The sequence below is a fragment of the Macrobrachium rosenbergii genome, chromosome 21 (assembly GCF_040412425.1).
Source record: "Macrobrachium rosenbergii isolate ZJJX-2024 chromosome 21, ASM4041242v1, whole genome shotgun sequence".
In the NCBI taxonomy this organism is placed as follows: Eukaryota; Metazoa; Arthropoda; class Malacostraca; order Decapoda; family Palaemonidae; genus Macrobrachium; species Macrobrachium rosenbergii.
In genome coordinates this window covers 57,360,827-57,371,978 of record NC_089761.1, presented here as the reverse complement: position 1 = coordinate 57,371,978, position 11,152 = coordinate 57,360,827, and the positions used below count along the sequence as shown (strand labels likewise).

Genomic DNA, 11,152 nt, shown 5'->3' with positions numbered 1-11,152 from the left:
ATTAACACAAGTAAATAGTTTACCTCCCGCTAAATAAAGAACAGAAAACGGTACATAACAAAATCACGATATGTAATCTTATCTACTGTGACATGAGCACTTTAGCTTAGTGACTGAGAACAAAAATATGAAATCTGACATCTAGGCTGAGATTAAAACCAACGTTGTGCTCATTACACGAAAAACTGCATATCCTCCTTCCTCTACAAACGGACTTGGATATCAGACACTGCACAGACGGAACAGTCTCCTTCACACAAAACTTATAATACCCCATACACACATATATTTATATCGCACATCACCACAGGTGAAAAAGTAAGAGACAGGGTGTAGGTCCTGACCGGTTTCGACTTTATTTTCAAGCCGTTGACGCACCTGTGGTGATGTTGGATTGACGAACTACGCGTTTATGTAATTATATATATATATATATATATATATATATATATATATATATATATATATATATATATATATATATATATATATATATATATAAACTATATAAACCACTGAACTCTATTCTGCAATAACTGCACCATACCTCTTCAGGGTGAAAAGTGAAGAAACCCAAACAGTGTATGTGGCAATTCGACAAAAATACCAATTAAAAATAATAATAGTAAAAACAACAACAAAAATCATGCTCATTAATAGTATTACTTGGCCACAAATAAAAAATGCCGAATGCAAACTCCTTTTCTTTTACAACTACGTCCATTCCTGCCATTCAAATAGAGAAAAACAACTACAACAACCATAATAATAACAATTATAAAGCACATTTATTAAAAGCTGACAAAAAGCTCCTTAATAAAACAGCAGAATTTGTGACAAATAAACGTAGAGTTAAAGCTCTTCGATGAGCAACAGCAGGAGCAACGGAGCTAGTTCGAGCTATTCTGCACTTCAAGCGTCACTGTATAATATATTACACGCATCGTTACGACTACACGCTACTCCTCCATTGAAAAGCGGAGACTTGTACATAAAATTTGCAACCATGAAACAAGTTTCCGATTGCATAATCTAACGAAAGGTAGGTGAGGCAACAAGCCAGTCAGATGACACAACTAGGCGTTGCTAATTTGCAACAATAGACTCAATGGTCGCGCGTTGGAGGGCAAGAGAGAGAGAGAGGAAAAGAGCGAAACTGTCACCATCAGTCTTCCAAGTAAAACAGTTAACACTTAATTTAAGGGTGAACACTGGACTCCTGACACTGGCCCTCTCCCATATAAATAGGGGTTTGTTAGCGATCCTTTCCATTCCGTCGTTAACCATCGAACTAAGTCGAACGGCGAAATCCAGCAATCGAACGACAACGACTTGTCTCACTCATCTGTCAAAGGAGCCATGTTTGCCAAAGTTAGTGCTGGTGATTCTTTCCCTTTGGACTTTTGTGACGCTATACGCGATGACGAGATAACCAGGAGAGGTTAATACAGCTGGATTCGATTGACGGTGGTAGGGGACTTTTTAATTCGGAAAACTGATCCACTACGCAACTGTAATTCAGAAAACAAAACAAGCACTCAGTATTTCACATCAAAGATGAAACACAATTCATGCTTAAGCCGGTAGTTATATGAACATTATTAATGTTCGGCCTCGCTTTGACATATGCCTACCAAACAGCCAGAATAGCAGCGATCGGGAGGTGGAACAAAGCCATACTAACTTATACACCGGCAGTTGATAGAACACAAGCATTAACAACTAATCCGTAAAAAGATCAAACACCGGATTAACATTAAATTATGTATCTCTCAGATTTTGTATGACGACAGAGGTTTATTGACATCCAGTGCAGCGGAAATTAAACAGCAAGTGCTTATCTCTCAGTCACTTTTCATCTCGTCAGCAACACGAGGTGGAGGGGATATGTCGTTACTCAAAAATAATTTCCTTTTCATCTTGCGGAAGTCACTGACCTCTGCAAAGCCATTTTTACAACATACAATATCTCATCCTTCAACATCAAAAGTGTGTGTATAATTATCTGAATTTGTTGTTATTATCTTAACGTTTTCAGTCTAATATTAATTAAGGCATGTTCCGCCAATTAATTCTTGTTAACTGTTTATTTATTTAGATACGAACAGCTATAATAAAGTATCTTGCCATATATACAGACAGAAGGATATAAAAAAATATTCGGAAAAACCTATCAGACTGCTGCAAGATACTTGAAAATTCTAAGTCACAGAGAGAGAGAGAGAGAGAGAGAGAGAGAGAGAGAGAGAGAGAGAGAGAGAGAGAGAGAGAGAGACAGAATTTTCTTCCGATACTGATAATCTGCTTCATTTGTTTTTAGAGTCAGTTCACGGCCTGAATATTATTTCTGCACTTAATAGCTTAAGAAAATCAGACCCCACCCCTGTCCTACGTTGTCTAATTCTCATCTGGAGTCTCAAAAAAGGAAACAAGGAAATACAAGAGCGGCAAAACAGTTACACTTGCACGAAAGTAACGCATTATGAAATTAACGACTTTTTACCTTGTGCAAATCAGGGCTATCTATTGTTCATAATCTGTAACAGCAAAGAACTTAAGCATAAATGGGACTGAATGTATCTATAAAACATTCTGGTCACTCATTCAAGTGGGATTCTTAATTCAGTCTTAAACATTTCTTTACATAATATGTTACTTACTCGTATGAAAAAATAATAATTCAATTCTAATATTTTGGAATAATTGTCATAAGTTTACACTGTATGCAAGTTGTTATTCCTCTGAGTAAGTTCATAAAACTAATACTGTAATTTTGGTCTAAAAACCGTTTCAGTTCACCATAATATGGAACCGAAATTACAGGGAACTACAAGCACTGGTTCCACTTCTGCGATTCGTGTTTGACCAAGATACGTAAAAAAAAAAAATGAGAAATCCCCAATGCCATTAAGAATTTTCTCTTTCTGACAGAGAGAGAGAGAGAGAGAGAGAGAGAGAGAGAGAGAGAGAGAGAGAGAGAGAGATGCATATATGCTTGCAAAATGTCAAAATGTTTCCCCCTTTTTTTTCCACAGACTACGACAGTCTCTTATTTTTCCTTACCCCTACTCTTGATAGCAGGAGCCCTGATGGCTACAGCTTATCCGGACGGATACGGCAAATCGGTAAGTAACTTTTTTTTTTTTTTCCTTTTCTAAATCTAGATGCGGTTCTGACAGTCTATATGATACCGCAAGGTTTATTACGGTGGCAAAATAGAATTCACTGGCTTCTATATATATCACTGTCACGTCAATACATCTTAAAACACATTACAACCTAATACTAAACATTTAGGCAACTTTCTACTACTTGATCAGGAAGAAATTTTGCCAATACCAACAGTCAACCAGTAACTAACAAAAACAAATTTTTATTTTGTTTGGGTTGTTTTTTGTATGACCATAAATGCAACTAACAGTAATGGTGAACTGTATCTTCCCTCGAGAACTACACAGACATTCATGAGTAAGGCGCAAAGTCTTCCAGTTATTAAGACTCACGAAAAATATGCATTCATGCAAGAGTACATCTGAAGATACGGCATGGTCAGTTTTGTCGATTCAGATATTTACATCCATAAACTTCACCTATTAATATCCATGTTATTACATAACACGGCTAATGTCCTGTATTAGTAAACATGGAGTGAGGTCCTGCACCGCAATTCATTATGTAAAGTGCGGTGCAGGACCCCACTCCGTGTTTACTTTATACTTTAGGCTGACAGTAAAATCATTCTGTTTGCTGTTTTGAGGAGATTCAGCTAAAATTTTTCACAATTAATTTACAATCTGAATCACTGGTCTTACTTTGTCACAGTTGCCTTATCTTTCAAATAATTATTTATTTCAGTCAAGATCGTCTACAATATTATTACATATACCATTCTCACCTAAAGTCTCGATCACCTTACAGTTAGAATCACTACGATCTTCAGTCACAAAAACCGGACAGAGTAAATGATTTTCCTCATTTCAATCGCGATTTCATTACCTTATTATTATGATTTTTATTCCCTTACATAATGAATGACTGTGCTCACTTTCAACAAAAAGTACATTACTGTATGAATATTGTGTTCACTCATTCACAAGAACCTTGTTCATCACTAATTGTCAATACTTTTAGCCATGATTAATTTCTAGTTTGCATCATAATCAAGCCAGTCAGACTAGGCCACATTTTAATTGCAAGTATTATTCTCGCTCTCAGTTTACTTTTCCTTTTCTACTTTGAACCGTTGTTTCCGCTCAGCCACGATTGCCTTACACTAAGAATTATTACCTTCATATCCAGGCGCCATCCCCACTCATTTCCATTCCAGCTTCAAGCCCTTGTAATCTACTTTAATGTTCTTGACTTTCAGGCCCCAATCCCTTACAGTTTCGATTACAGCGTGAAAGGCGATTACAAAGGCCCAACCTTTGATCAGAACGAGAAATCTGACGGGAAAGCAGTGAAGGGTTCCTACACGGTTGCACTACCTGACGGTCGCAAACAAACGGTAAGGTCGATTTAGACCAGTCTTTGAGCTTATGAAAAATGAGAGTTCTGACTATACAAAAGCGTGCCTTTCCATGTATAAAACTTTCTGGTAAGAGAGAGAGAGAGAGAGAGAGAGAGAGAGAGAGAGAGAGAGAGAGAGAGAGAGAGAGAGAGAGAAACACAATAATTATTTAATAACAGCATACTAAACTTACATAAGTTTACAGAGATATTCGAAATCTAATCCAATAATTCAGATACCTAAACAATGAAAGGCACGATAAACATGGAAACAGATAATTGAGATTTACTTTCTTACAACAATTCAGGTTGAGTACACCGCTGACGACTACTCAGGCTTCGTGGCTAAAGTCAGCTACGAGGGAGAAGCTAAACATCCATCCAACTATGGCCCATCAGTCACATTCCATCAAGACGATGACTATTATTAGTAATATCTCCTTCGATGGTAAAGAAAAAGTGCGCTTATATTTATTCAACGATTAAAGTATCAAAATATAAAGGTAACTGATAGGTTGTTGGGGCGGTTGTGAGATAAATATTATATGTTACAGAAAATTATGTACTTTACAACTGATTAAAAAAGAAAAGCGAAAAATCTACTTTAATTTTACCTTTGTATTTTCATAATCTGCATATAATTTTGAATAACACAATCAGCACTTAAGCAAATCATAATTAGGACAAGGACTTCGTCCTTTTCAAAGTCCATACATCATATCAGCAAATTTTAACATTCTTATCACCTATAACTAAAGTAAGTAAAAAAATATATAGGATATAAAAGCTGTCACTTGCCAAGAGAAATTTTTTCTTTTGCGAATATCATGCAAACAATTAAAAAAAAAAAACCACTGTTCAAAGCCACGTACATTAAAATTGCTTTAAAATGTGTGACAAAAAACAAAATTATCTTTTCTGATTTTCTCTGCGACAGAAATCTAGAAAAGAAAAATGAATGCAATACAGATTGCTCTAACTACGAAATATCTTTTTTCCCCAAAGAGAGAGAGAGAGAGAGAGAGAGAGAGAGAGAGAGAGAGAGAGAGAGAGAGAGAGAGAGAGAGAGAATTCGGGTTCGTCTCCGAGGAAACGTGTCAACGGATTTCTCTCGCCAAAAGAATCCAAGAAAAATTTGCCTTTTTAGCCAAGCAAATGAGTGAGTGAACGAATGAGACATGTACATCAAAAGAATGAGTGACGGAATGAACTAGTCATTTTCGTCAACTAGATGAGTCATAGAGGTCAGGCGGATGTATTGCAAAAAAAAAAAAAAAAATATATGCGAAAACCCACACTAAGGAAAAGTGAATAAGTGATTATGGTTATTTGAGAAAAAAAAAAAATTAAGTCCGAAAACCCTCAGCCAAAATAATGCACCTGGCTAAGTGAAAGGATGACCAGATGAAGAAATTATTCAAAATAACTGTGAGACACAGGGGTATGAATGACCTTAACCATAAGAACCAGTAACTGATTTATCAATGCAAGTTAACAGTAACGGCCATACGAATAACGGTACTAAAAGATCTTTCCCTTTAATAGGGGATCTATCTCTTCTTCCTTCCGCCACAAGGTGACATGAATGTCTCTCCTATATACCACACTGTTCTGCTAAGCTTCAGGGAGAAGTCCTCCCCTCAGACGGTTATGTAACACCCGCCACGCCACTATATCCCACTTCTCCCAAAATAAACGATCCCCAGAACATTTCGTTGGGTGAACGTTTCTTTCACCCTACCGTCAAATATGAAAAAGAACTCTCTGTTCCCGTCTCCTCCACTTCCTATGCCACTCCTTTTGTGTGGCGGGAAACAGTTTCCGAAGGGTCCCCGCTTCTTTATTAAGACCCCATTTTTTGGAGGCACAGATTACTTCCAGCCTCAATAAGAGCATAAAGCTGCTTACTCCGCCGGCCTTGGAATAAAAAAATATGAATGTACAAAGTGGAACCTTCAGCAAACATTTCTGCTTTACGGAAATGAAAAGAAAAAAAATACTGAACAAAAAACACATTTTATAAACAAAGTACCTGGGTATTTACATCCACAAAGTAATATGGCAAACAACGGGAAATTTGAGCTCCGTCGCCCACGGTACTATGACAGAGAGGTTCTCATGACAGATGGAAAACAAAATATAGAATTCTGTGAAACTTTGGAGTGCTGCCATATGTCAAGGTCGGTTGGGGGTATGGAAGGAGGGTTTCTAGTAGCCTCTTTAAATCATCCTATGACTATACCATTGTAATTTTCAAGAGACACGAGGAAAAATAATTTTATCCAAAAGCCGTACCGGTTGTGTAAATGGCCTTATTTTGACTGTATAGCCCAATGTGTATCATGGCAACATCTATAAAAATAGGTGGGCTATAACTAACGGAAAACTAAAGCTTAATTTCTTCTTCCTAAGTAAAAAGACACGGTGGTAGGTTACACTCATGAAAAAACGAACCACACGTGAAACCGGAAAACTTTAGGTATCATTTCCGCATTTTTCTTTAGAAATATTTAAAATAACGACATTAAGATCCAACAAAATCACCCTAAGAAGTTTTAAATACTAAAAGTCTCCATTTTGAGTCAAGAGTTTCTACCTCTGTGTCGGTCACCCAATTCCACCCCTTCATACATACGACGGTAACCTTTGACATTCTTCGTTCAAACAGCTTAACCTGAAGGAAGGCTCGTTCAACAGAAAGTTCTCTTTGAGTAAAGGAAGGATTAGGCTTAGGCCTTACACGGACATCAGGGGAAGTCTAGCCCAGAGATCCAAGGTGTATAAACCATCAAAAGCCAATAGCTTCCAGGAATCCAAATGGGACAGCTCCCAGAAATCCACAAGAATCTTAAAGTTAGGCATCACACACTTACAGAGCACAGCCCAACCATCGTTTGACGAGAAAAGTTGAGGAATCTGGCTCTTGGTCAAACCTCTCTGACTTTGACGACAAGGCAAGATCGCTTAGCTGGTATATTGACATTGACGTCATTCACAGAAAATGATGACAATCATAATTATTAAAAAACTAAAAGGCATAACGATGAAATCCGACAACACCATGCACACATCAAAATAGATTCAGAGGTTATAAATAAACTGCATGACCTGATCGCAATAGACAAAAATTTGACAGGTTTTCCAAAGCCATAAGAGGGATTCTTAAAAAATTCAGAAAAAGTATGAAAAAAAACAATCATATGATGGTTGGGAGCTGATATAAATTAAACTGGCGTTTTGACAGCACATGCCCTTAGCCAGGGCAAGTAATTTCAGTTTAAAAGGGAGAAAGAAGCCTGATGTAGACCTCTGGAGTCTGTCAAATTAACAGAGACGAAACGTATGGGATTTTAAAAAATAAAATGACTACTTAGAAATACACAGAACTTGGATAACATATATATAATAGGCTATAAATCCTTTTTGCTTTTAGCTTTAACTTTTTAAGACAACTTCAAAAGGACTGATACATAGTGGTAGAAATTTACATACTGGCGATTAAAATAATATTTGTACCTGACAGGTACAAGGAAGAGCCATCGCCTCATTTACGACCAAGGTCAGTGCTGCAGCGAAAAGCCTTGTTTTTCCATGAAGGCGATATCTTACTTTTGCCATTAAGCCAAAACATTCTACCTCCCTTAAAATCTATACATTTTGAGTATTCTTTTTGAAAAAAATGGATAAACTTTTTACATTCCTTTTATGATAATAACAACAGAGAAACAAAACGCAAGAAACCTAACTGTATAATCATAAAGTAATATTATTAAAAGGTATTCCCGTCTACTTAAGAACTTCAAGAGTTAGTGCATAAATGATACAATGAAAGCAGGACGTGTAAAAAGCTGATTCATTTGAAAAATATTGTGGCTAGAAATATAAATGAATCCGTTTTAGAAAACTTCATCTATTTATTTAAAAGCAGAGAAGTAAGATGTTTAGATTTTAAGGTGGGTAGTTATGTTTGGGCTTAACAGCAAAAGCGTGAGCCCATCGGGATGGAAAACATGATTTGATAATAAAGCACTACGTGACAGATATGGTGATCCCCTTTTTCCGGTCAAGAGCTAATATGTTTTCAACCTATGCGTGACTGTCTGTAATGTTATCTTAGCCTGTATAACGTAAATTTCCACGATGTATCAGTCCACTTGAAGATGCCTTAAAAATCGAAAGGATTTATAACCTATGTTTGATTCCTCCCAACGGTATACCTGAATAATTTATATATATATATATATATATATATATATATATATATATATATATATATATATATATATATATATATAAATATATACACACACACACACACACATATATATATATATATATATATATATATATATATATATATATATATATATATATATATATATATATATATATATATATATATATATATATATATATATAATATGTGAGTGTGTGTGTGTAGAATCTACTGGACACTTTTTATCAGAATTCGAGAAAGTTAAGAAGGCATTGTGGCTATTACAATTACATGCGTATCTGGTAAAAGGTGACCAGTAGATTTTAAATGTATATTTCAGCCTAAAAAGCAATAAAAATCGATTGTCCACTTGGCTACGATGGTGAGGATGGGTCTATTCCAGCTCTAACATATATATCTGAAAACGACCCAGGTATATGTATGTATGAGAGGCAATAGACATTTATCCCTTTCGTGGTCAGGTGGACAATGGTACCTCGTTCTGATTAGTGACCCCGGGTTCGTTTCCCGATACCGGGCATCAGGATTTCTTCATAATTCTTGCACTTGGATCTTAAGGCTTTGTAGTGACAAGTGTGTCCAAAAAAGCGCGAAGAATTCGAGAAAGTTTAGAGGGCATTGTGGCTATTACAATTACATATATATATATATATATATATATATATATATATATATATATATATATATATATATATATATATATATATATCAATTTAATATCATTAAACCTACTTCTTGTTGATTATTCTGACGATACTAGCAATTACCTTTGCTAACAAAGGGATTAGTAAACTTCGAGTCGTTCTGATACAAGCAGGTGTATAAAAAAAAGTAAGGTATTCTTTACTTACTGGAACGGCCTTAGTGGCACATAGTACAGTAGATAAGACTCCTTTCTTTCAACACTTACCTGAAATAAGAAATTTTACGATTAGAATTAACATAATAATTCGAGTTATACAACATAATACTTCTAGTTATACAATCATAAAACAATCTACTTAATTCAGAAATACAGGTAAAGCAACAACAACAACAACAATAATAATAATAATAATAATAATATAATAATAATAATAATAAACAACTTGGCTGAAACTCTCACAACGACAGAAAAATTTATACAGGAAATATATATATTACATATAAATACCGAAAATTAAATATCGAAGAAAAAACGTACAACTGATTGAGGTCAATCGAAAGTGATGACAATATTTCACTATTTGGAAATTATTCATCTCGTGAAACCTTTAAGCACATAACCATGCATTACTCAGCAAATTACCAGAGTACATATACATACACGCGTGTGCACACACAATACATATACAGTATATACATATATATATATATATATATATATATATATATATATATATATATATATATATATATATATATACTGTACAGTATATATCTATATATATATATATATAATATATATAGTACATATGTGTATATATATATATATATATATATATATATATATATATATATATATATATATATATATATATATATATATATATATATATATGAGAGAGAGAGAGAAGGAACCATCAGTGCAAAAAGCTCACTTTACCTGCTTTGTTCACACACACAGAGGGCTCAGAAGCAGCTTGTCATAGAGCCCTACACACACTCAGCTATTCACCTCTATCTTGTGCACTCAAGCTTCCTGGATATTATGGTCCTTCTTTTCCATTCTATCAGACCAGTACTTTTTTGGTCTCTCTCTCTCTCTCTCTCTCTCTCTCTCTCTCTCTCTCTCTCTCTCTCTCTCTCTTCTCAACCCACCTAATGGTTCCGAATTATACACTTTCTACTTCCTCCATTCTCTCCACATGACCAAACCACCTTAAAGCACTCCGGGTCCTTCCTTCATCTATACTAAACTTTTTATCACGTACAGCGCATATCTGCAAGTTTCCTAACCTTTCGATATTTCCCATGCCTCATATACGACGAAATACCAAATTGTCAAATCTTAGTTTTTTCCATTCGAACCTAACACCATATACTCCACTTCCATAACTTCATACATTCCAATTTTGCTTTCATAGACACTCAGATATTCTTACAACTTAACCTGCTATTCTTTTAGCTATTGTATGAATCACCTCCTCTCTCATCGTACCATCCTCCATTATATTTACTCTAAAATATCTATCCAAAGCAACCACTTCTATTCTTCCACCAACCCTCAATAATTTATATTCTTTCATCTTCCTGGGTTTCATTTACCCGCAAAAACTACCAGATGCTCATATTTAGGCTACTCTCAACTTTCTCCTGTAAAGCCTTCCCAGTTCTTTTACTAGTTCCTGCAGTCTCTTTTCACTATCCCCAGTCAGTACCGTATCAGCTGTAAATATCAATCATTCCACTTTAAGTTCACAATTC

At 35.3% G+C, this 11,152-nt stretch overlaps 1 protein-coding gene across 1 annotated transcript; it reads left to right on the top strand.

The window, feature by feature from the left end:
* The first annotated feature begins 1,206 nt into the window (after window positions 1-1,206).
* On the top strand, window positions 1,207-5,079 carry LOC136849624 (cuticle protein 7-like). The gene is made up of 4 exons (XM_067122931.1): window positions 1,207-1,371; window positions 3,036-3,125; window positions 4,370-4,507; window positions 4,818-5,079. Exons 1-4 carry the CDS (start codon window positions 1,360-1,362, stop codon window positions 4,938-4,940), a joined length of 363 nt encoding a protein of 120 aa, XP_066979032.1. The 5' UTR covers window positions 1,207-1,359; the 3' UTR covers window positions 4,941-5,079.
* The last annotated feature ends 6,073 nt before the right edge of the window (window positions 5,080-11,152 follow it).